The sequence below is a fragment of the Borostomias antarcticus genome (assembly GCF_949987555.1).
Source record: "Borostomias antarcticus genome assembly, chromosome: 11".
NCBI lineage: Eukaryota > Metazoa > Chordata > Actinopteri > Stomiiformes > Stomiidae > Borostomias > Borostomias antarcticus.
Genome location: NC_140244.1, coordinates 3,054,160 through 3,079,159, shown reverse-complemented (window position 1 = coordinate 3,079,159; position 25,000 = coordinate 3,054,160). Strand labels below are relative to the sequence as shown.

At 47.4% G+C, this 25,000-nt stretch overlaps 3 protein-coding genes across 5 annotated transcripts in view; 1 reads left to right on the top strand and 2 right to left on the bottom strand.

Moving 5' to 3' along the window:
* znf76 (zinc finger protein 76) overlaps positions 1 to 8,359 on the bottom strand; it is a 14,535-nt gene extending 6,176 nt beyond the window's left edge. The window contains exons 1-9 of one of the 2 annotated variants that reach the window (XM_084445934.1): positions 8,351 to 8,359; positions 5,432 to 5,513; positions 4,945 to 5,028; positions 4,191 to 4,268; positions 3,785 to 3,987; positions 3,376 to 3,450; positions 3,003 to 3,119; positions 1,535 to 1,736; positions 94 to 273 (exon numbers count right to left, since the gene is read on the bottom strand). In XM_084445934.1, the coding sequence (XP_084302060.1) occupies positions 94 to 273; positions 1,535 to 1,736; positions 3,003 to 3,119; positions 3,376 to 3,450; positions 3,785 to 3,987; positions 4,191 to 4,268; positions 4,945 to 5,028; positions 5,432 to 5,504 (1,012 nt within the window). In that variant the 5' untranslated portion in view covers positions 5,505 to 5,513; positions 8,351 to 8,359. Of the gene's footprint in view, positions 1 to 93; positions 274 to 1,534; positions 1,737 to 3,002; positions 3,120 to 3,375; positions 3,451 to 3,784; positions 3,988 to 4,190; positions 4,269 to 4,944; positions 5,029 to 5,431; positions 5,514 to 5,853; positions 5,968 to 8,350 lie in introns of those variants that run through there. The other variant, XM_084445933.1, reaches the window with a different exon arrangement.
* Positions 8,360 to 9,703: 1,344 nt separating this feature from the next.
* Positions 9,704 to 17,387, bottom strand: cUnh6orf89 (chromosome Un C6orf89 homolog). Of its 2 annotated transcripts, none has more exons than XM_084445629.1 (8): positions 17,254 to 17,387; positions 16,581 to 16,911; positions 15,738 to 15,906; positions 13,449 to 13,597; positions 12,914 to 13,062; positions 12,606 to 12,741; positions 11,147 to 11,270; positions 9,704 to 10,674 (listed from the first exon to the last, which is right to left on the bottom strand). In XM_084445629.1, the coding sequence occupies exons 2-8, from the start codon at positions 16,767 to 16,769 to the stop codon at positions 10,592 to 10,594; spliced, it is 999 nt and encodes a 332-aa protein (XP_084301755.1). In that variant the 5' UTR covers positions 16,770 to 16,911; positions 17,254 to 17,387; the 3' UTR covers positions 9,704 to 10,591. The 2 variants fall into 2 exon arrangements, with proteins under 2 accessions (XP_084301755.1, XP_084301756.1); XM_084445630.1 differs by having other exon boundaries at positions 17,275 to 17,332.
* Positions 17,388 to 18,326: 939 nt separating this feature from the next.
* The window catches only part of arl8a (ADP-ribosylation factor-like 8A), a gene marked incomplete at both ends in the record, with an annotated part of 14,410 nt that continues 7,736 nt past the window's right edge, over positions 18,327 to 25,000 (top strand). The window contains one exon of the mRNA XM_084446351.1: positions 18,327 to 18,449. Coding sequence (XP_084302477.1) covers positions 18,327 to 18,449 — 123 coding nt within the window. The remainder of the gene's footprint in view (positions 18,450 to 25,000) is intronic.

Sequence of the window (25,000 nt, the reverse complement as noted above, 5' to 3'; positions counted from 1 at the left end):
TACCTGTGTGGATCCTCATGTGGTTCTTGTATCTACAGTGTGTGTGTGTGTGTGTGTGTGTGTGTGTGTGTGTGTGTGTGTGTGTGTGTGCACCTGTGTGGATCCTCATGTGGTTCTTGTAGTTGGTGGCGCTGGCGAAGCCTCGTCTGCAGCTGGGCTCTGGACACAGGTAGGGTCTCTCGCCCGTGTGCGTCCGGATGTGGACCTTCCTGATGTTGGACGTGGTGAAGGAACGGCCGCAGCCATCGAACGGACACTTGAAGGGCTTTTCACCTGGGGGAGAGAGACACAGAGAGAGAGAGAGAGAGAGAGAGAGAGAGACACAGAGAGAGAGAGAGAGAGAGAGAGAGGGAGAGAGAGAGAGAGAGATAGAGAGGGAGAGAGAGAGAGAGAGAGAGAGAGAGAGGGAGAGAGAGAGAGAGAGGGAGAGAGAGAGAGGGAGGGAGAGAGAGAGGGAGAGAGAGAGAGAGAGAGAGAGAGAGAGACACAGAGAGAGAGAGAGAGAGAGAGAGAGAGAGAGAGAGAAAGAAAGGGGAGAGAGAGAGGGCGGGAGGGAGAGAGGGGGAGGAAGAGAGAGAGAGAGAGGGAGGGAGGGAGGGAGAGAAAGGAGAGAGAGAGAGGGGGGAGGGAGAGAGAGAGGGTGAGAGAGAGATTTGGGAGAGAGAGAGGGAGAGCGGGAGAGGGAGGGAGAGAGAAAGAGAGAGAGAAAGAAAGGGGAGAGAGAGGGCGGGAGGGAGAGAGAGGGGGAGGAAGAGAGAGAGAGAGAGGGGGAGGGAGAGAAAGGGGAGAGAGAGAGGGGGAGGGAGAGAGAGAGGGTGAGAGAAAGAGAATGGGGAGAGAGAGAGGGAGAGCGGGAGAGGGAGGGAGAGAGAAAGAGAGCGGGAAAGGAGAGAAAAGGGGATGGAGAGAGAGAGAGAGAGAGAAAGAAAGGGGAGAGAGAGGGCGGGAGGGAGAGAGAGGGGGAGGAAGAGAGAGAGAGAGAGGGGGGGAGGGAGAGAAAGGGGAGAGAGAGAGGGGGAGGGAGAGAGAGAGGGTGAGAGAAAGAGAATGGGGAGAGAGAGAGGGAGAGCGGGAGAGGGAGGGAGAGAGAAAGAGAGCGGGAAAGGAGAGAAAAGGGGATGGGAGAGAGAGAGAGAGAGAGAAAGAAAGGGGAGAGAGAGGGCGGGAGGGAGAGAGAGAGAGAGAGAGAGAGAGAAAGAAAGGGGAGAGAGAGGGCGGGAGGGAGAGAGAGAGAGAGAGAGAGAGAAAGAAAGGGGAGAGAGAGGGCGGGAGGGAGAGAGAGAGAGAGAGAGAGAGAAAGAAAGGGGAGAGAGAGGGCGGGAGGGAGAGAGAGAGAGAGAGAGAGAGAGATTATAGTCCCCTTTGTGTATGGCTCATACTGTACCATGAGTGAGTACATGCATGTGTGTGTGTGTTGAATTATGTGTATCCTTAATGCATGTACTGATTGTAGTAGACTGTATTAGTGCTTGTGGGTGTATCCTACCCATTGTGTGTGTGTGTGTGTGTGTGTGTGTGTGTGCGCGCGCGCTACCTGTGTGTGTGCGCACGTGTTTCTGCAGGTCCCCCGAGGTCTTGAAGGCCTTGAAGCACATGTCCTCGGGACACTTGTAGGGCTTCTCGCCCGTGTGCGTGCGCAGGTGGGACTTGAGCCCGTAGCCCGTGGCGAAGGCCTTCCCGCAGGACGCCAGGTCGCACCTGTACGGCCGCACGCCAGTGTGAGCGCGCTCGTGGACCTGACCGGACATCCAGACCACGTTCACGCAACGTTGCTGCCCGCACACACTCACAATCACGGAGCCTCACAGATGAGTGAGTCAGTGACCCGGCTGAAACGGTGTGTGTGTGTGTGTGTGTGTGTGTGTGTGTGTGTGTGTGTGTGTGTGATACCTTTGAGTGGGCTGTTGTGAGGTATTGTGTGTGTGTGTGTGTGTGTGCCTTGAGGTGGTGTGCTCCCTCTGGGGAATTGTGTGTGTGTGTGTGTTTGTGTGTGTACCGTGAGGTGGTGGGTTGTGAGGTATTGTGTACTTGTTTAGATAAATGTCCTCACAAGTATAGTTAAACTAGACAATTTTGACTTTGGGAAGTTGGAAGGAGGGACAGGGACATTTGGAAGGAGGGACAGGGACCTTTGGAAGGAGGGACAGGGACCTTTGGAAGGAGGGACAGGGACCTTTGGAAGGAGGGACAGGGACCTTTGGAAGGAGGGACAGGGACCTTTGGAAGGAGGGACAGGGACCTTTGGAAGGAGGGACAGGGACCTTTGGAAGGAGGGACAGGGACCTTTGGAAGGAGGGACCGGGACCTTTGGAAGGAGGGACAGGGACCTTTGGAAGGAGGGACCGGGACCTTTGGAAGGAGGGACCGGGACCTTTGGAAGGAGGGACAGGGACCTTTGGAAGGTTGGAAGGATGCTCTGATCGATCAGCCACCGATTGAAATCGGCGCCAAATAGGCCGATCGCAAAAGCCGATCTTTTAAGTCTATTCTGGCTGGTTAGCTTGACATAGATACAAGTACAAACTTGGATGCTACAAGCTAAACGTTACAGTAGTGGGTCAATTCAGTTCAGAAATAGTGACTAACTACAGCAGACAAGGGTATAAATACAGAACCTGTTCGATGTAACGTAGCTTGTGTGTACCTTGAGGTGTTGTGTTGTGTGTTATTGTGTATGTGTGTGTGTGTGTGCCTTGATCTGGTGTGTTGTGTGGTGGTGTGTGTGTTTGGGTGTGCATGTGTGTGTACCTTGAGGTGGTGTGTTATGTGGTAGTGTGTGTGTGTGTGTGTGTGTGCGTGTGTGTGTACCTTGATCTGGTGTGTTGTGTGGTAGTGTGTGTGTGTGTGTGTGTGTGTGTGTGTGTGTGTGCGTGTGTGTGTACCTTGATCTGGTGTGTTGTGTGGTAGTGTGTGTGTGTGTGTGTGTGTGTACCTTGAGGTGGTGTGTTATGTGGTAGTGTGTGTGTGTGTGTGTGTGTGTGTGTGCGCGTGTGTGTGTGTACCTTGAGGTGGTGTGCGGTGGTGTACAGGCGTCCACAGCCTTCGTAGTCACAGCGGAAGGTCTTCTCAGCGATCTGCTGGCCTCTGGACGAGCCCCAGCTCTTGCCTTCAAACACCACCTACAAAGAGTTCACGCTGCTGCCATTTACTGGAAATATTACAGTAAATGGACGGCCGTCACATGCTCATGCTCAATACAGGTTTAGGGAGTCTCAAAGGGACTTCATTGTGTTTACACCCCCAATCACCTCTACATTGGTATGACCCCCCCCCTCTTTTTACCTGTACAGTGGTATAACCCCACCTCCTTCCCATGTACAGTGGTACGATCCACCCATTTTACCTGTACAGCAGTATGACCCCCCCATGCTTTACCTGTACAGTGGTATGATCCTGGAGCCCATTGGTGACGCTCATAGCCTCGTTCACCTCCACCTCGGACCCCATCAACTGGAGGGAAACGGGGGGGGGGGGGGGGGGGGGGAAAGAGGGGGGGGAGGTTTGTAACAGCGAGGTTCAACTTTGACGCAGTCAGTCCCCTCGACTGTGTTACCTTTGCTACTGTAGATAGGAAGTAAACAAAACATGGAATTTTGAATATCTTCAAGTGAAACAGAACAGAGAGAACAAGGAGAAAGACAGGGGAACGGGGAGAACAGGGAGAGGAGAGAGAGAGAGAGAGAGAGAGAGAGAGAGAGAGAGAGAGAGAGAGAGAGAGAGAGAGAGAGAGAGAGAGAGAGAGAAAGAGAAGGTGCCTAGCAAGCTGACCAAGCTGTCGCCAGACCTTGATGGAGTAGTTCCCCAGCGTAGCCATGGCGTCCGTCTCTACGGCGTCGTCTGCGCTCAGCTCCTCCAGAGCGCCCCCTGGCTGCAGGGTCAGGATGCCGCCTCCCGCCGCCCCGCCCGGCAGGACCGAGGGGTGGTGGATGTAGGCCGTGCTGCCGTCCTCCAGCTGAACCACCTCCACAGCGCTGGGGTCGTAGCCGTCTGCACGGGTGGGGGGTCAAAGGTTAGTCAGAGGGTTAGGGACCCACCCTGCGATCAACCTCCTGAGATGTCTCCGGTCCGGCGGGTACGAGCGGTAAGAAAATCCAGGACTTTGTTGTCGTTTGTTAGCTCCGCCCCAGTGACGGAAGGATGATGTAAGGATGGTGTAAGGATGGTGTAAGGATGATGTAAGGATGATGTACCTTTGGGCGTGTGGTGGATGTAAGCAGTGGTGCCATCTTCCAGCTGTACCGCCTGGCCATCCTCAAAAGGGAGGGGCTCTGAGGGGAGAACACACCGTTAGCCAATAGGAGCAGGATAACCCTCACTGTTAGCCTATAGGAGCAGGATAACCCCCACTGTTAGCCTATAGGAGCAGGATAACCCCCACTGTTAGCCTATAGGAGCAGGATAACCCCCACTGTTAGCCTATAGGAGCAGGATTACTGTAGGACTGTTAGCCTATAGGAGCAGGATAACCCTCACTGTTAGCCTATAGGAGCAGGATAACCCTCACTGTTAGCCTATAGGAGCAGGATAACCCCCACTGTTAGCCTATAGGAGCAGGATAACCCCCACTGTTAGCCTATAGGAGCAGGATAACCCTCACTGTTAACCAATAGGAGCAGGATAACCCCCACTGTTAGCCTATAGGAGCAGGATAGTTCCTTTAGGACTGTTAGCCTGTAGCTATACTTACTTAAGCTATACTTGCTTTTAACTACACGTACGCGTCTACCATGCGTCTCCTGCACGGCTAGCGCGTGTTTCCTGCGTCCTCGGGAGCGTTGGCTGCACAGGTCCTCGGAAATTAACGCGCCGCAAAATATGCGCTCGTGCGCACGTACGCGTTGTTAAACAGCAAGTATACCGCAGGCGTAAAAGCGCATAATGAGATGGTTTTATCGGGGTGACGCGGGGTTCATGGTGAACAGGAGGAGGAGGGGGTGAGAAGACCTTTCTGCTGGACTGTGACTTGCTGGATGTAGGCCGTGGTGCCGTCCTCCAACTGCACGGTGTCGCCCTCGACTAGGTTACCATCTAAGAAAGAGAGAGAAGTTGGCTTTGGGCAATTGCATTTCGTTTTATGTGACCTTTTATGTGTTGCACTTTGTCTTGATGCTTTTAATGTCTCATGTAAAGCACTTTGAAATGCCTTGTTGCTGAAATGTGGTATACAAATAAACTTGCCTTACCTTGTGTGTGTGTGCGAGAAATACGTGAACAGTGTGTATTTGTAATATGTTAGCAGGGTGTGTGTGTGCGTGTGTAATATGTGAGCAGAGTGTGTGTGTGATATGTTAGAAGAGTGTGTGTGTAATATGTGAGCAGAATGTGTGTGTAATATGTTAGCAGAGTGTGTGTGTGTGATATCTGAGGACAGTGTGTGTGTGTGAGATATGTGAGCAGAATGTGTGTGTGTGACGGTGTGTTTGTCCCTCACCTTTAATGGCCTGTTCGATGTAGGCAGTGGAGCCATCACTGAGGGATACCGCCTGAAGTCCCAGACTCTCCATCCTGCTCAACTACACACACACACACACACACATCCATGTGGACAGAAATATCATGAAAAGTAAGCCAATAGGCTCAACTCAATCTTTAAAGTCTTTATGACTGGGTACCCAATCCTCATAAATGTAGATGATAGAAAGGAAATATCATCTCGTTAATTGTCCCCCACCCGGCAACAACCGAAGGGCAGGGACTTTAAAGCTACATGAGGTATCTCGGCACTTTGGCGGCCTCTCTGGTCGTGATCAAATCGGCACTGCGTTTTAAGAACCCCACTTCCCACAATTCCCCACTCACTCGCTGTAATGATGGGAAAAAAATAATAAGGATGGCCTCAATGCAGGTAAATACCGGTCTTCTTTCTTTCATGTAGATAACCGGACCTTGAGATCGTCTGACCAGGGGCTCCTGACAGTGCCTCGGACGCGGCTAAAGACGAAGGGGGATTGGACTTTTGGGGCTGTGGCTCCTAGACTGTGGAACGCACTCCCACAGGATCTGAGAGCTGCTGCGTCTGTGGACAGTTTTAAAGGGCAGCTAAAGACGCACCTCTACAAACAAGCCTTCGAGTGCTAGGCCGTCTCCATCAGCCGCACTCTCTCCTTCAGCTACAACGTTTAACCATACGGGTGCACGGTCTTGTTTGCCCACTAGATGGAGACGTTATTGTACTCTTATTCACTCTACTGTGGTTTATAGAGAGCTTACTTTGGTCAATCATTGATACACATGATGTGACTTTAGTAGCACTAGATATGTGTGTAGTCTATAGGACTTTTGACCATACAGATGCATGGACTTGTTTGAACACTGAAACTATGCTATGTGTATCAGTAAAAGTACAGTATGTTCTACTCGGGGACACTTCGACTTTTCAAACCCAGATGTTAACAGCTTCTTGGCTTGTTTAATCCTGGTTTTACATGTTATGATGCGCATAGGTTAGTGTAGCCTACAATATTTATTCAAATAGAAATTCCACATTTTCAATCCATCATTGCTTTAAAGGAGCATGCATTATAGGTGGGGGACAACATGTTTACTGTGCCCTTGTTCACATAACCAACTTGGCTCCACTTAATGTTGCAAAGCCATCTCCAGCAGATTCAGTGAGTATGCTTACAGAGAGAGGCATAGCACAGATCTCCAGCAGATTCAGTGAGCATGCTTACAGAGAGAGGCACAGCACAGATCTCCAGCAGATTCAGTGAGCATGCTTACAGAGAGAGGCCTAGCACAGATCTCCAGCAGATTCAGTGAGCATGCTTACAGAGAGAGGCATAGCACAGATCTCCAGCAGATTCAGTGAGCATGCTTACAGAGAGAGGCACAGCACAGATCTCCAGCAGATTCAGTGAGCATGCTTACAGAGAGAGGCATAGCACAGATCTCCAGCAGATTCAGTGAGTATGCTTACAGAGGCATAGCACAGATCTCCAGCAGATTCAGTGAGCATGCTTACAGAGAGAGGCATAGCACAGATCTCCAGCAGATTCAGTGAGCATGCTTACAGAGAGGCATAGCACAGATCTCCAGCAGATTCAGTGAGCATGCTTACAGAGAGAGGCACAGCACAGGTCTGCTGCTGCACTGATCATTACTATTTCTTTAGTTGACATCACATTAGAGGGAATTTGAGCTTCAGGAGTCTAGGACAGTGAAAGTATACTTGGATGATTGGAGGTTACATTCATGTGTTTAAGTTGACCAACATTATGGGAATGTTATGGGGCAAAAATGGCGAACACTGTAACAGTTGGCCTGTCACTTGAAATTTGAGCTAGCTCCAAGCTAGTGACAGTAGGCTGACGTTAGCTAGCTAGCTAGACATAACTCGGGGGGATAATATTGTAAATAATACATTGTAAATAATATATTGACTTGTGAATAAGGCTTCAATACATTTCGGGTAGTTATGTTTGATGGTGCTAAAATAGTTACGTCTATGTTTAGCCATCTAGCAATTGAGTGAGTGAGTGAACTAGCAAGCACTAGCTATCTAATGCTAGCTAGCTATGTCTGGCTAATGCTAGGTAGCTATGTCTAGCTAATGCTAGGTAGCTATGTCTAACTAATGCTAGGTAGCTAAGTCTAGCTAATGCTAGCTAGCTATGTCTATCTAATGCTAGGTAGCTAAGTCTAGCTAATGCTAGGTAGCTATGTCTAGCTAATGCTAGCTAGCTATGTCTATCTAATGCTAGGTAGCTAAGTCTAGCTAATGCTAGGTAGCTATGTCTAGCTAATGCTAGGTAGCTATGTCTAGCTAATGCTAGGTAGCTATGTCTAGCTAATGCTAGGTAGCTATGTCTAGCTAATGCTAGGTAGCTATGTCTAGCTAATGCTAGGTAGCTATGTCTAGCTAATGCTAGGTAGCTATGTCTAGCTAATGCTAGGTAGCTATGTCTAGCTAATGCTAGGTAGCTAATGCTAGGTAGCTAATGCTAGGTAGCTAATGCTAGGTAGCTAATGCTAGGTAGCTAATGCTAGGTAGCTATGTCTAGCTAATGCTAGGTAGCTAATGCTAGGTAGCTAATGCTAGGTAGCTAATGCTAGGTAGCTATGCTAATGCTAGGTAGCTATGCTAATGCTAGCTTGCTAGCTAAATCAACTGCGAGACTGAGGCCTCGCCCACTTCATAACTCATTTTGAGCTCGATTCAGCCATTTGGCAACGCAAGCGCATTAGTCCGTCGGCAGCAACGTTTGTCGTTCCCTAACAAAGCGTTTTCTTAAAGTGGATTATCAACGTCTAAACCAAAATAATTCCTGAAATTCAGTGTCCCTTTAGCATTCCCCCTGCCTCAATCCCCCATTTTCCTATCCCATCTCTCCCTGGGATGGATACTCACCCCACCAGACCGCCATGCAGCTCGGCAGCACCGCCCGGGAAGCAGAATACTTCACTACTCACTTAGGAAAATCCATGAACCCATTATTTTGACGCCAGAGACTGACCTGGGTTCAGCTCTGCTAAGCTGACATCATGTCTATACTAGGCTACCAGAGAAGAAATGATAGCCGACATCTGTTTTAGTTAGTATAGAGGGATAAAAATTAAATTAATGTAGAATATGCATCACTGAATCATAATTTCATAATTTACTTGGTCTATTCTAGGCTACTAAATGAGCAATAAAGAACATGATCAATAGAGCAGAAAACATTTATTTAGAAACATGATGCACACATTCTGCGCCCGACAGTGTAGTACATTAAAATCAAACTATTCCACAGGTTTGCTTCATTGCACTTGATTTTGGAAAACAAACATTTTTATTGCACAATTCGGTAGGCCTGTGTCTCACGATGGAAAGGTACTCAAATAGAGCGTCCAGATCAATAAAGTTGATCATTTTTGGGAGAGCCATGTGTTCAACTATGGTTCAAAGTTGCTCTCTGTATGAAATAGCCTAAAACCAGTGATCTTACCCTGTACTCAGTTTGACATCAGTGAAGTCAAAGCTGCTTTAGGATTGACAGTGTGTGACATTATCAAATACCGTGTGACATCATCAACAAGTGCCAGCTAATAAAGTGCTTTCACAGGTGATTGGACGACAGGCAAAAAAGCCAAATATAAGTGAATCACAGGAACATTAAAAGGCATGTTGAACTTATGGCACTTACACAGCCAAAAATACATACAAACTGCTTTACTTGTGAGATCAACCTAAAACTGACAATAACAACCATTATCTTTGTCACATTGATTAAACTGTTCAACAGACATCACCCACTGAAGAGCTTAGAGGACTGTGTCACAGAAAATGTCCCATCAATTATGTTATGGCTGTACGATTCAAACACCGCCCAAAATATAACTGAGAAAATATTGAACATTCTGACCGATTACCGGAGAAAGTACTTTGTGCATTTCCTGGTCTTTTCTTTGGACACACACATCATCTTAGCTACGAGGTTAGTAGACATCAGAGTGGGAAACCTTTCCCCACCAAGACATGTTCCAGTCTTGACTGAGTGAGTGAGTGAGTGAGTGAGTGAGTGAGTGAGTGAGTGAGTGAGTGTGTGTGTGTGTGTGAGAGAGATATATTCCAAATATCTAAATCAATGAAGGTCAGTGTTATAGGTGCTAGTGATGATGAATTGGTATTAGGTCCGAGTGGGGTAGGTGCTACTGATAATGAGTTTGGTATTAGGCCAGAGTGGGGTAGGTGCTAGCGATGAGTCTGGTATTCGGCCAGAGTGGGGTAGGTGCTAACGATGAGTCTGGTATTCATCCAGAGTGGGGTAGGTGCTAGCGATGAGTCTGGTATTCGGCCAGAGTGGGGTAGGTGCTAACGATGAGTCTGGTATTCATCCAGAGTGGGGTAGGTGCTAACGATGAGTCTGGTATTCATCCAGAGTGGGGTAGGTGCTAGCGATGAGTCTGGTATTCGGCCAGAGTGGGGTAGGTGCTAACGATGAGTCTGGTATTCGGCCAGAGTGGGGTAGGTGCTAGCGATGAGTCTGGTATTCATCCAGAGTGGGGTAGGTGCTAACGATGGGTCTGGTATTCGGCCAGAGTGGGGTAGGTGCTAACGATGAGTCTGGTATTCATCCAGAGTGGGTAGGTGCTAGCGATGAGTCTGGTATTCGGCCAGAGTGGGGTAGGTGCTAACGATGAGTCTGGTATTCGGCCAGAGTGTGGTAGGTGCTAACGATGAGTCTGGTATTCGGCCAGAGTGGGGTAGGTGCTAACGATGAGTCTGGTATTCGGCCAGAGTGGGGTAGGTGCTAACGATGGGGAGAAAAGAGTTGTCTGGGCTATGGAGGGACAGACTAGAGTATTTTATCCATAGGCAATAGGGTTCTGTAAAGAGCCTTTTAAGAATACCAGCAAGATGAGACAGATACAGGGGTTAGGAGTGCCGTCTTCTCTCTCGTGTCCGAAGTGAGTGTGCAGGACCGGATTTGCAAGAGCTCCCAATCACATCAGGCTGCAACCAGGAAGGAAGTGACTCTGAGCCAATCAGAGAGGTTTGTACTGGGGAAGGAAGGAGGGATTTATTGGAGTATTAGTCCCGGCTGTCCAGTCCCAGCTCCCCCTCTTCCTCCTCCTGTCTCTCTGTTGTTGACGGTGTTCCTCTCCTTCAGAACGTGGAACCGTCACAGACGATGTTCTGGCCTCTTCCGGGGAACAGCTCCATCTGCCAGTAGCGCGGGTCTGCGTACACTAGGAGGTTAAAAGGGCACGTTGTAGAAAGTCGACCAAGCTAAACCAAGTAGAATACACAGTGCTGAATCAAATACACAAATATACAGTATCTGGATGTTTGTAACAGTTCTAGAGGGAATTACTATGGAGAAGTGTGTTGTGTCAATCAATCAATCAATCAAAGCTTTATTTATATAGCGCATTTCATACCCAGAGGCAACACAATGCGCTTTACAGAGAACAAGGGAGGTGGGCATACGACCCACCTCTACATATTCCAGAGGGAAGCAAAAAAAACAGTTATCACCCAGGGGCCAGATAAGTGAGCTGTAAAAATTCTTCCCTGACCCCTCTCAACAAGGCGATCGAGCAAGCTCCTGGAGTATGTTTGTCTACCGGCTAAGAACATTTATAAAGCAATACATTACATTAAATTACATTTCAGAGTAAGAGAGGCTAAAAAAGCATCATAGGAGTGCCGTGTCCTCACCCATGTCTCCAGGTCCCAGCCACAGGTTGAAGGAGCTGCAGTGTTTCTGACAGCGGTGCACGGGGAGCACTCGGACCGTGGGCAGGCCCTCCCCTACGACCAGCCAGCCTAGCACTCGAACACCCTGGAACGAACACACACACACACACACACACACACACACACACACACACACACACACACACACACACACACACACACACACACACACACACACACACACACACACACACACACACACACACACACACACACACACACACGACACATGTTATGGCTTTTTTGAATAGCATACTGTAGATGGCGTTCAGACAGCAAAGTAGAAGCTCTTCGTCTGCCTGCTGATAGCCTGTTATATCGAGGCAGCAAGAGAGAGAAAATAACTCCTACTTGGATTTTTGTCAATAGGAAATGTATTTTTTTTCCAGCAGATGTTTTAGTTACAACAAGATGGAACTAGGAAAGCATTGTCGTGTTTATGTGTGGGATTTATTCCGTTCGGAAAATCAACATGCTCGCTAAACACCGAAGCTCTTTTCGTGCGGTGAATTTAAACATGGCGCTGTTGAAATAAAACTTTGCCAGCAGGCCGCCTCCTCAGCCGATCAGAAATGTTCAGCACTACCGCCCCACCCCCCTGACGTTTTTTTTTTTTATTGTACCTGATGAAGGCCACTCTGGCCAAAACGTTGAAGCAATAACTCATGAGAGGTTGTAGTATATGGCCAATATACCTGCGGTCACAATCGACCAGAACCCGTGGTATATTGGCCATATAGCATAACCCTCAAGTGAGTTATTGTTTTTATACAACAGTTACATCATCGATAAACATTTATGTGATAAATACCTACTATGTTAGTGTCTTAATATTGATTTTTGTGAACTCCGCCAAGAAAGGTAGTTCCTAAAATCACATTGCTATGGAGTTTCAAAACGACGAACAATGAGCCCTAGCAACCAAAACTAATAATCCTGACCAACCTAGCTAGCCATGAACGAAGTGTAGCCTATCTTTGCTCTGCAACTGCGAGTTGCAAAAGTGGTGATGATAAACCAGAGTGGTAGGCTACAGGACGGATAGAATAACTCAAAATTGACATTGAATGTTTACATTTTTCTTGAGGAGAAACTATAATGTAACCAACAGACCGTTCCGCAATGGAACTAACGTTTTTACAGGCAGCGATAATTGGCGCAGTAATATTTCACATAGAACGGTAAAGAGGCTTTGCCTGTGGTGTATCGTGATTATACAACGGCTCTTAACCAATCAGACTGCGAGATCGGAACTACCCGTTGTATAATGGGCCCTATTAAACACATTTGCCGTAGGAGCTACTACACAGCGAGCATTCCATCTCTCCTCAGTAGTGCTTTTTTATCGAGGACCTGTTGTTTTGCACTGACTTTTTCTTCAATGTGTGCGTCCCTGGCGCACGCACACACACAAACTCACCCTGCTCTGAGAGTTGGCACTGTGAGTGACCAAGCAGCGCTGCAGTGTAGTTCCAGCGCTGTCCAGCAGGGGGCAAAGCTCCGCCTTGGGGAAGAGCCACCTCAACACCTTTTCCCTGGCCCCTGAGGTAAACCTCCTGATGGGACAGAAGAAAACGAGTGAATGACACACACGGACAACCCTGTAATCTACCGGCTGACCGGTCGATGTACCCATAAAATACCGCAAAGCTAGCTACACCTAGCCGCAAAACGTAAGTATTCGATCTAGCGCGATTTGCTGTGCTTCCCCTGGCGCAGTGGCAGTACCAGAGCAGGGTGAAGTTGGCGGGGCCCTGGGGGAAGGCGTCCTCGTGGGACAGCAGGCTGTCGTCCTCCAGGAGGATGGACATGGAGCCGGAGTGGGACGAGTAGAGCTCCTCCAGCTGCTGCCTCTGAACGCACAGAGACTCCCCGCCCTGCGTGAACACACGCACACACACACACACACACAGGCACGCACACGCACACACACATGCACACACACACACACACAGGCACGCACACGCGCACACAAACACACACAGGCAGGCACTCACACACGCACACACACAACAGCAAAAGAGTTGGAAGTCGACCTGCACATTTGCGCCCCCTGTAGGTGATCTCTTCGGAGAATAAAACATTCTGTATAATTTTCCAGATTGGAGCCGGTTTTCAAGGTTGAGTCTACATGTTGTTAGGGTTGAGTCCCACATGCGTTCAGTATGAATGCTGCGATTCAACCTCAATATAAGCACACAGCTCCTCTACGCTTCAGTTCTTTTAGACTGTTGTCGTTGTTGTTGTCGTTATTGTTGTGTACCTTCAGTAGTACTGGCTGGGGGCCCCTGCGCAGAGCCGCGGACTCCCGGAGCGTCTCTGGCACCTCCAGCACAGAGGAGACCTCAGCGCAGCCGGAGCAGTTGACCAGACCCTGCCTCAGAGCTCCCGCACTCCACCACTCATGGAACCCTGCATGGGGGGAGGGAAGTAGGTAGATAGATCAGATTGATTAGATAGATATATTAGATAGATAGATAGATAGATAGAGATAGAGATAGAGATAGAGATAGATATAGAGATAGATAGATAGATAGATAGATACAGACAGACACAGACAGATAGATAGATAGATACAGACACTGTAGATAGATAGATACTGTAGGTAGATGGATAGATAGATAGATAGATAGATAGATAGATAGATAGATAGATAGATAGATAGATAGATAGATAGATGGATAGATGGATAGATGGATACAGACAGACAGACAGATAGAAAGACACTGTAGATAGATGGATAGATAGATAGATAGATAGATAGATAGATGGGTAGATGGATAAATGGATAGATGGATAGATGGATAGATGGATACAGACAGATAGATAGACACTGTAGATAGATAGATACTGTAGGTAGATGGATAGATAGATAGATAAACAGATAGATAGAGACACACACACACAGCTCAGTCTACGTCGACACTAATATGATACGCGTAAGGCACAGGCAAATGAAACAATATTACTGTAATATTAATATTACATAGTACACTACACATACAATAGGTAAGTCTCATATATTACACCGCACCGCACTCGGTAAAGGTACGAGCGGTCAGACATTTCACATTTGCAGGAACCGTCTGATCTGTTAACGGTAACCCTTATTGACCGTTTCAGGGAATGTCCATGTTCAAAACAATAACACCGGAGTTTACAGTGCAGTTTACTTGGACCAAGAAGTCGTTGCCCTAGTGACCGAAAGTTCCATTGGTTCCCTTGAAAGGGCCTAGAGGCAAACATGCAAATCTTATATTCACAACACAGAGCAGGTAACTCTAATTTAGGCCGTTCAATCATGTTGGATAGATCAAAGATAGAGTATTGCTAGGTCATATATGTTTTCCAACCGTGAGTAATCCGACTCGAAACCGCTCAAAACAAGGCAACCTAGATTCTGTAGGCCGAGAGGAATCCAATGATGTCCACCTATTAGGGCTGTCAAAAGTGCCATGAAATTGAGTTCGAATATATTCAAATTAATTTAGTAGAATTCGAACAATATTCAAATTTATATGAAAAAAGAAGAAGAAAGATTTTTCATGAATATAATAGCCTAATAAAATAACCCTTGACTGTAATATTGTACTGTGAACACTGTTACCCCTCGCTGAGGTGTTAACTTTCAACTTTCGATAAGGTGCTGGGTCTGGATTATTGGATTATTGCCCGTAAATAAATTGTAGCGTATAAATGTTCTGTTATTAATGTAAATCGCTGCATAATTTTTGATAAATAATACAATTAATATTACAATATTCCAACTCTCAAATTTAGGTTCGAACTTCTTTTTAAAAAAGATATTTGTTTTTTTTCCGAACTTTTTCGAACTTTAACCGATTTTACCGGCCACTTGATCGTCGAGAAGATGACCGGTTTCATTCAACGACTACATGATGACGGCGTGCGTCGTGAGTGTGGCGGGGTCGACGGGTTCGCTCGCTGTGCACTGGTTTCTAAGGAGATTATACAGTTCAATGGTTATGCGTTCAATGCACAAAGAGAGAATGTTTCTGTTTGCTTCAGTGAGGTCAAGCTGGACGTAAACAGCCTATACCCCTCGCACGATCTGTCCTGAGCTGTCCTCTGTTACCTAATGTGAACGGAACTGTCCCCAAAATATGAAGTGGACTTAAGCAACAGTATAGGCTACCTGTCGCAATGTTGCAACCTACACACTGTGCATACCAGTGGAGCTACTTCTTCTTCTGCTTCTTTCCTTTGTCTGAGTGTACCCAGTAGATAGCAAGCGGATGTGTAATAATTCTGGGCCATATATGGGCCGGAACTAAGCCACAAGGGCCAGATCTGGCCTGTATATGGCCCAGATCCGCTTGCTATCTGGGATACCTACTCTAAATGGCACTTATACATTCACACGCCAATGGCGGCAGCCGCCATGCAATGTGCTAGCCTGCTCGTTCACCGTCTTGCCCAAGGAAACTTCCGACATGTGGACAGGAGGAGCCGGGATTCGAACCGCCGACCCTGCGGTCGTTGGACCAGCTGCCCCTGTGCAGACAGTGCTGGGTGTAGCGCTTCTTCGTACCTTGCAGGTTGTACTTCTTGGCGATGGGGAGGGAGAGCAGGCGGATGTGGCTCAGAGGGGACGACCAGTTGTTGTGTCCCCCGACGCTGACCATCCCCAGCTGGGGGGGGCTCTGGGGATACGTGAAGGCCAAGACCACCACCAGGAGGAAGCCCACCAACACCACGAACTAAGGAGAGACGTGACATGAACACATGATGATATGCTGAGTTTAATGTTTGATATAGTATGAAACATGTGGCTATGTTTATTCAGTTGTCTGAGGAAGAGCGTTGTCGTTCGAAACGTCACTTCTATATATTTTTTGTCCATAAATAATCTTAATGGGAGCTACAGTGTGCGGACTCTTACTTTCTTTGGTACATATGCTTTTTTAGTCCAGCGCCTGGCTTATTAATTATTTTGGGATGTGCGCGACCCACTTCTGATATAGTGTACAGCACCCATTTACTCAACATAAGTCCATGTCAAAAGGCCATATCGTGAATGCAATATAATAATCCAACGGTGTTGGATATTCTGTTCATTTTGTCTCAAGAACAGCACGCTGTTTTGATCGAGGTGATTTCCCTAGCCTGACTTCTGCTCTCGCAGGCGTCGGTCTTACCTTGATCGTGGCTCGTAGGATGGGGAACTGGGGCGGATCTCTCCTGGGCTCGTTCTTACCTTGATCGTGGCTCGTAGGATGGGGAACTGGGGCGGATCTCTCCTGGGCTCGTTCTTACCTTGATCGTGGCTCGTAGGATGGGGAACTGGGGCGGATCTCTCCTGGGCTCGTTCTTACCTTGATCGTGGCTCGTAGGATGGGGAACTGGGGCGGGTCCCTCCTGGGCTCGTTCTTACCTTGATCGTGGCTCGTAGGATGGGGAACTGGGGCGGATCTCTCCTGGGCTCGTTCGTCTCCAGAACTTGCTTGATAAACTTCTCGATCTCCCTTTCCGACATGCCGTATCGGTAGCCCGACTGGCGCAGGATCTCGATGCTCTCGGACAGTTTGTCATAGATGCACGGCTCGCTCAGTGTCGTGCCCATGGCTATACGTTATGTCCTCTGCTTTATGGAAGGTTCTGGTTAGTCAATGCAGTAGCTTCGTCCTTTCAGGGGAACAGAGTCTCGCGTTTTACGACAGCAGGAGGATCGAGGTGCGGCAGAGTCAAACAACATTCTGCGTCCCCTGTTGAAAGTTGGACAGAGAGAGAGAGAGAGAGAGCACAAAAATAACATTGCATTTTCAGAAACACAGGGTGACTACCGTTACATACTGTGGCAAGTTACCATAATAGCAAACCATGTCTTGGATTGCAAGCTATCTAACAAAATTAAATTAATTAGTTCAGCTAACAGCTATTAAAGATAGGCTGATATACAATTCAGACTGTGGGTATCTTGGCTCGCCAACAGATCAGCTGGCACAGGTGTTCAGCAAGCTAGTGCTATAGTAGCTACTAGCTGTAGCTTATCTGATTAGACCATGGATGTGGATTAGACTGATTAGTATACGTGATCGTGTACTTACTGAAGTGTACAGTACACTCACTGTTTACGGAATACTTGCCGTCTTGCTCATTTTGCCAGCGTTGTTCTAACCAAGCAACCTTTCCCACTTGCTTGTTGTTAAAGCCAACGCTACCGATGACACTTCACTTCCCCATCCCAGCTTCACGTTTGTGCAAAAGCAGATTCGAACCCACGATCAGCTTAGTACTATATCAATATCACAAACAACATTTTCCCATCGATTTCGTGTTTATAAACAAGCCCTTGTTTCTTCTCATATTTCAGGTTCACCTTTTGTATTTATCGTGGGAGTGAATAATCTTGACGAATCTGCCGTGATAAACAGCAAAATGCTATATTTTCCCGGTATGCGCCAGCAGGGGGCGCACTTTTGCGAGCAACGACCGTTCTATTATGGTGGTTCGTTTATAACTGGGAGGTGGCAAATTGCGACTTGCTAGGAATGATTAAATAAAACACCGCATGAACTCGCACTTCCTCGTCGCAAATTCGGATATGTTTCTCAGCCCCCAGTTGCTCGAATGCACTAGATATAACTAGGTAACTGTGATATAATGGTATATAGATATAACTAGGTAACTGTGATATAATGGTATATAGATATAACTAGGTAACTGTGATATAATGGTATATAGCTCTAATGGGTCGGAAGTAGGTATTTTGCCACTTGCGACTTCCCACATCCGACCACAAACGAACGCACCATTAATACATCCATGGCAACGACCGATGCAGTACCGTCTAGGCACCAGCAGATGTCGCAGTGGTGCGCTAATGAACACCATCAAGCCGCCGTGAAAAGCTGCGCCCCTGTCCGCGCATTGTTCCGACCAGCTGCATGGATCCTACATCGTAACCCCACCCAATGAGGAAGGGCGAGACGTAGCAGTTTCAGACGGACAGCGAGACAATATTAAGAAAGACGTTAAAAAAACGGCTGACATCTCCCTGGAGTGATACGGACAGCAACGTTTGCATAAATTGCAAGAGACAGACAGCTATCTGCACATTCCTCCCATCCGTGAGCCGCGGCGGTGAAGTCGGTCAGCTGATCTTGTGCTCTCAGTCAAGATGATTGCCTTGTTTAACAAGCTTTTGGACTGGTTTAAAGCGCTGTTTTGGAAAGAGGAGATGGAATTAACACTGGTCGGTTTGCAGTATTCGGGGAAGACCACCTTCGTGAACGTTATAGCGGTAAGTTGCGTGTTTCGCGTGTGTGTGTGTGTGTGTGCACCGTACGGGTGAGTGGACTGTGTGGTCGTGTGGGTCCCGTGATGAGACGCCGCTCCGCCCTAAATTAGTGTCGCAGCATGTTTTGTAATAAAAGCAATTCTGTAACTCATTTCTCAACTCAAACTTCTCGCTTGTTACAGGGGAAAACCTTGGTCAATGTTTAGTTGTGAATAAAGGCCGTTATGACCCTGTAAGTGGCCTTAGAGATGGACACAGCACATGATGACATCTCGCGATGCTGGTGTTAAACAGGAACCTAACCCTGACCCCTGACCCCTCGCCACATGCCATGTGTGGAAACACACGTAACCTTAGTAGTTTTCCAAATCCCCCAAAGAATGTCCAAGACATCGGTTTGGCTTGGTTGGGGAATCACATGGATTTGGAGCAGGTTAAGAGCAAGACTGAACTGTAATCTGGGGATGGGCCAATGGCAGTACAGTTGAATCTTTAGCTACTTTAGTCCTGTAGACAATGCACTCACTGTAATATCATGTGACGGAAGTGGGTATTGAGTTGGACTTGAGTTGGGATTGAAATGATAGTAGTATTCACTGTAGTTGTAGAGCGATTTGATTTCTAGTAATAGTCACAGTGTAGTAATAGGACTAGAAGGGGTTGATTTGTAGTAGTATTCACAATGCAGTAGAAGACGGCATACGCAAAGATACTCGGTTACTGGCTTAGAAGTTATGGTGTGAAATGGCAATGTGCAATTGTGGAGGTCTGTATACCTCGTGTGGCCTTTATTGTGTGTGTGTGTGTGTGTGAGAGAGAGAGAGAGAGAGAGAGAGAGAAAGAGAAAGAGAGAGTGTGTGTGTGCTTTGGGAGCATGCATCTCCAGCATGCCCCGGTGGTAATGAGTATTTCCTCAGCGAGCACACATAAAGCCAGGCGGTGCAGAAGAAGGTCATCTGTGTATAAATTCACACCTTTAGATGGGCCATAAATCCAACCTGGCCCTCGCCTTGGCTCCAGCCCCTGGCTCAAACCTCACGTGTGCAATAAGGCATCCGCTATAGACCTGAAACCTTCTCCCAGTATGGTTTAGAGAAGTGATTCTTCAGTTTGCAATTCATTCAGAAGTCAAAGTTTGACTGACATTACCCTCAAAGTGTGCTAATAATGATTCTCTATGTCGACGGCGCTGCGTATCGATGGATCAAAGTTAGCTACAATTCTTTCTCGCGGCCTTTAGTCTCAAACGAGTATGGAGAAGATTACGGTGACGTTAAAACAAAGCACGCCTCGCCACCGTAGAACCGTTTGTTAGAGTACACACAAAGAGAACAGCCAAGAGAACACTTGGAACATGTTTTTGGGCCCTTTGAACTATCGGGCCGGCTCCTCCCAACCTTGTGGGTTCTTCTCACGTGTCCGAGCTGAACTACACCGTACGTTCCTCGCCTGGTTTCACTACCAGCGCTTAACTGCACTGGACACGACGGCGAGGGAAGAAACGGAGCAGCGCAGTTATGGTTCAAGCCGACAGCGTGGTGGTGTGGTTCAAGTATGGTTCAAGACGGAGTTAGCCTACAACGTGGTTAGCGTGAAAGGGACGAGGGAGACTGGGGGCGGCTGTGGCTCAGGAGGTAGAGCGGGTCGTCAAATGACCGCAGGGTCGGCGGTTCGAATCCCGGCTCCTCCTGTCCACATGTCGAAGTGTCCTCGGGCAAGACGCTGAACCCCGAATTGCTCCCAATGAGCAGGCTAGCACCTTGCATGGCCGCAATTTTACGATCGATGAGGCGGGTGTGAGCGCCGCGGTGATGCGCAGTACTCACTGGTCGAGTAGACCAGGGCTAGGGTTGCCATACGCAATGTTTTTGCGCCGGCGCCCCAGCCTGATCGGACCAGACGCCTCAACAACGCCACACGAGCTGTTAACTTCTTGCGCAGTGACTCGAGGTGTTGGTGGAACGTGAGGTTGGTTGGGCGTAGCATGGCAGGAGTGTTCCATCGATGTGCACTCTAGGGTTGTCACGATACCAAATTTCTGTTTCGATACCGATACCAATATGTATTTCGATACTTTTCGATACTTTTCGATACTTTTTGTAAAAAGGTGGAACACTCTCAAATGTCAACATTTTCCTTTATTTTAAACCAGACTTTGGGAATAATAACAACGATGAATAAAATAAATAATTGGCATGGGATATTAAAAAACAAAAATGTCATACATTCTGGATTCATTACAAATCAACTGAAATATTGCAAGCCTTTTATTATTTTAATATTGCTGATCATGGCTTACAGCTTAAGAAAACTCAAATATCCTATCTCAGAAAATTAGAATATTCTGGGAATCTTAATCTTAAACTGTAAGCTATAATCAGCAATATTAAAATAATAAAAGGCTTGCAATATTTCAGTTGATTTGTAATGAATCCAGAATATATGACATTTTTGTTTTTTTTAAATTGCATTACAGAAAATAAAGAACTTTATCACAATATTCTAATTTTCTGAGACAGTCCTGTAGGATAGGATTAGATATTGTAGGCTAATGGAATGTTTTACAAAAGTGTGTTTCAATATAATAATAATTGTTTCATATAATTAATTGCCTTAATGCTTTATAATATATATGAAACATTAAATAATATTAAAATACATAAAAATATATTAAAGTTATATTCTAGTCTGTGGAATTTATTTAAATATTTTAAGAATTTTTGTATTTTTTTTTAAATTGCATTGATTAACCATGGACATGTTTTAACTCTGTATGTAGGCTGCATTAGGTTTACTACGGGGCTGGGAGAGGCTCTGTACTTCTTTCATTGACATGACAGTGCAGTGAACTGGTGAACAAAGTTATCACCTGTCTTTCTTTATTGAAGTCGCGGAACAAGTCCGCGTGGTTGTCCTTCAAATGTTTCGATAAGTTCGAAGTGTTGCCTCCTTTAGCGAGGCACACTTTGTAGCAGCGCTTGCACTGCGGTGCATCTGGGTTCAGTGGCTCGCCCTTATCGTTGGGTTTGAACCCGAAATACTTCCATACCGTACTTCGGGCCCCCATTTTCTCCAAGAGTACGGGCTTTTCTTCAGTTGCCATCTCTCTGTATTGTCTTTTCAACCCGCTCTGTCTGTGTAATACGCGACTTCTCCTTTCTGTCTCTCCTCCTCCGCATGCGAGTGGGAGGGGGAGGCGGCTCTGCCTCTGCAACTACGTCACACTCGCTGAGCTCGCCGTGCTTAAAGAGACAGGCTCCAATTTACCAATTTGTCTGCATAGAAAAAATATATAAAAGTACCGTTTGTTTTTAAATGCTGGTATAGTACCGTTTTCAAAACTCTAGTACCGTGGTACTATACTGGTACCGGTATACCGTGCAACCCTAGTGCACTCAGAGCTCATGTTAGGCTTCCTTGTTGTTAAGGTTGAAAGCCGCCGACACCGTCTTTGCCTCGCTGAGCTTCAATCTCCATTTCCGGAGGTATGGCGCTAGTGTCTGCATGTCCTGGCTCAGGGTCTCCTCCACGGCCTGCCAGTCTCCAGCTGAGTACACCAGCGCAAGGTCGTCTCCGTAGGCGTACTTCCTGGAGACTGTGTTCGGCAGGTCGTAGGTGTAGATGTTATAAAGGAGGGGGGCCCAGGACAGGTCCCTCGGGGACGCCGTTCTTAAGGCGTCACAACCTGCTTCTCGTACGCTACCGGTGGTGAGGGTAAAGCTGCGGTTTCAGACAAGCTCCGTGATCATGCTGACCATGTGCCTGTCCGGCAGCAGGCGGAGCAGCTTGCAGGTGAGGCCGCGGTGCCATACGGTGTGGTAGGCAGCCGTCAGGTCTATAAAGACGGCTCTGCCCTTCTTTTTAGCCGAAAAGCTGTCATCGACGTCTTGAGTCATCAGAGTGACTTGATCTTTGGTCGATCTCCCGCGTCGGAACCCGGCCTGCTCCTGTGGGAGCAGCGGGTCGATGGTTGGTCCGACGTGGACGTAGATGAGACGCTCGAGGATCTTGAAGGGGATCCATAACAGAGAGACGGGGCGGTGACTCTTGGGGTCCCCTTCAGGCTTGTTCGGCTTAGGGATCACTCGGACCAATCACAGGTGGCCGAGAGTGTGATGTCACTTGGGAGGGTCGGAGGATGAGGGAGCGTTTTTTTTTTTTTTTGGCTCGGTTCATAAACTGTGATGAGGGAAGGTGGTGACTCATCCCTGTTTGTCTCATCTTCCCATCTGGACTTTTATTGTGAAGGGCGGGTTCTCAGAGAGTGCCAGGAAAGTATCTGGGTGTCATGGCAGAAAGGGGCCATAGTGGTGAGACGATAGAGAGCGGTTGTTCTAAGCAGGTAGATGGAGGAGGATGTGCATTTGGTTCACTTATAGGAGCTGCTGACTTGACTCTGCACTTTCAGATACTAGATGGCTGCTTCAGTCGGGTTATTCAAAATGGATCTATAGTAGAATGGAAAAAAAATCCTTCTCAGCAAAAACAGGCTTGAGTGATTAATTTAAGACAATCAGTCCCAAGTGTAAGACAACCAGCCGTGTGTGTGTGTGTGTGTGTGTGTGTGTGTGTGTGTGTGTGTGTGTGTGTGTGTGTGTCTGTCTGTGTGTGTGTTCTGTCTGTCTGTCTGTCTGTGTGTGTGTGTGTGTGTGTGTGTGTGTGGTGTTTCACTGAGTGTTTTCAAATGTCCCATCCCTACAGATAACGTCAACATCCCGGAACACCTCTTTGAGACTCAATGAGAATAGCAAGTAGGCTATAAATCAAATCCACTGTTCCTGCTTCTTACTCGACGTTCCGCATGACTGTGATATCAGATCTGACCTCACCGAGCGTCACCTCAGCTACGACCACACAGGAACACCTGGGAGGCCCAAGTCCTGGATCACACTGCCTGTATGGCTGGAGTTTGTGGAGCCATTTCATACACAGAGGCAACACAATGCGCTTTACAGAGAACAAGGGAGGTGGGCATACGACCCACCCCTACATATTCCAGAGGGAAGAAAAAAACAGTATCACCCAGGGGCCAGAAAAGTGAGCTGTAAAAATTCTTTAAAAAAAAAAAAAAAAAAATCACTGATATATATATATATATATATAGGTCAGATGGTTATTAATTATTAGCCTGGCTTCGTCAGACCCAATTCGTAAAAATACGAAGGGTATGGAAATTCTCTGTTGTTTTGCGATTTCCAAGGCTCAACAGTCACAGGCCAAAAGGCCTCCGGACGCAATTGGGTAGACCTACAGCCAATCAGAGAAAAGCAAGTCTCAGTTTAATCAATGAGAAAATCCTCAAACCGAGTTCAGATACTCAGTGGACAGACATGCTCTGTGTGAGAGCCCTGTGAGACGGGTTGGCTTGGCCTGACGAGTCCATGATATTAAAACATCCTGCTGCTCCTGAAATGTTCTTCTGGGTTGGGCTAACCCTAATGTAAGTAAGTAAGTAAGTACGTAAGTACGTAAGTATGTAAGTACGTAAGTAGCCTTGAGAACCAATGGTTCTTGAGCCTAGTGACCCATAGGCTAGGAGCCCATCTTCTGATTCCTTAGCGTGAGGCAGCTTGATGTACAAGTCCACCCCCTGGACATGACGCTAGTATGTCAGAGGGACCCCCAACCCAACCCCTGATGCTGAGTGAGAGGCATTGGGTACCAATAAAAAAAAAAAAAAAAACATTCCTTTGGTACGACTCGGCCAGGGATCGATACGGCTCATTGTGGGGGCGTCCCTACCCACAATGCATCAGTCCTGTCAGGTAGCAGCCCAGGCGGAAGGAGAGTCGGGTCTCTAATGGAACAGTGTAGACAGACGCCGTAGCCTCGCTCCACTCCAACTTTGTTATTATGACTTGTTCTAATGACTTGTTGTTCTAACGATGACTGTGGCGCATGACTCTGACGGCAGCAGGTGACCGGGTGAACCTGTTCTCTACCGCTCCCTCAGGACAGGCTGGTGACGCCGCTCAAACAGGAAGCTTTCTTTGTTTATTGTTTATCCGTGTCCCCGTTAGCTGCCACCGTGACGTCAGTCGTCTCCCCGGGGTCCGACTAGGGTTGCAAAATTAGGGAATATTCACAAACCTCCTGCGGGAATTGGCGGGAATTGATGGGAATAAACTGTAAAACGGAAATCATTCCCGTTAATAAGCCATGAGAGACGTGTACGCATTGGACAATGGCGAGCTAATCTGCCGGCCTTGTTTTGAGTTGGAGTATTTTTTTTTTTTTAGATCTTTCTTCGCTGCGTACGACCAAAGAGCTGGACGGTACTCAAGGTGTGACAACATCAAAGAACGGATCGCTTGGTTGAGAGTTCTGGATGTTAGTCTACCGAGAAGATGTCCCAGTAACAGCTATACCCTTAACCCCAGGAAGGAGGAAGAGGAAGATAACGTACTGAGCTGCTCGGAGTGGAACGGAGACATTGTCTCTTCTCACGAAGGCGACTCCGAGTGATATATTAGATGTGTCAGACAGGACGCCTCGCTGTATCTCTGCATGTACTTGGAGGGAACAGTGCATCGTGGGTAGCTTGTGACCATGCG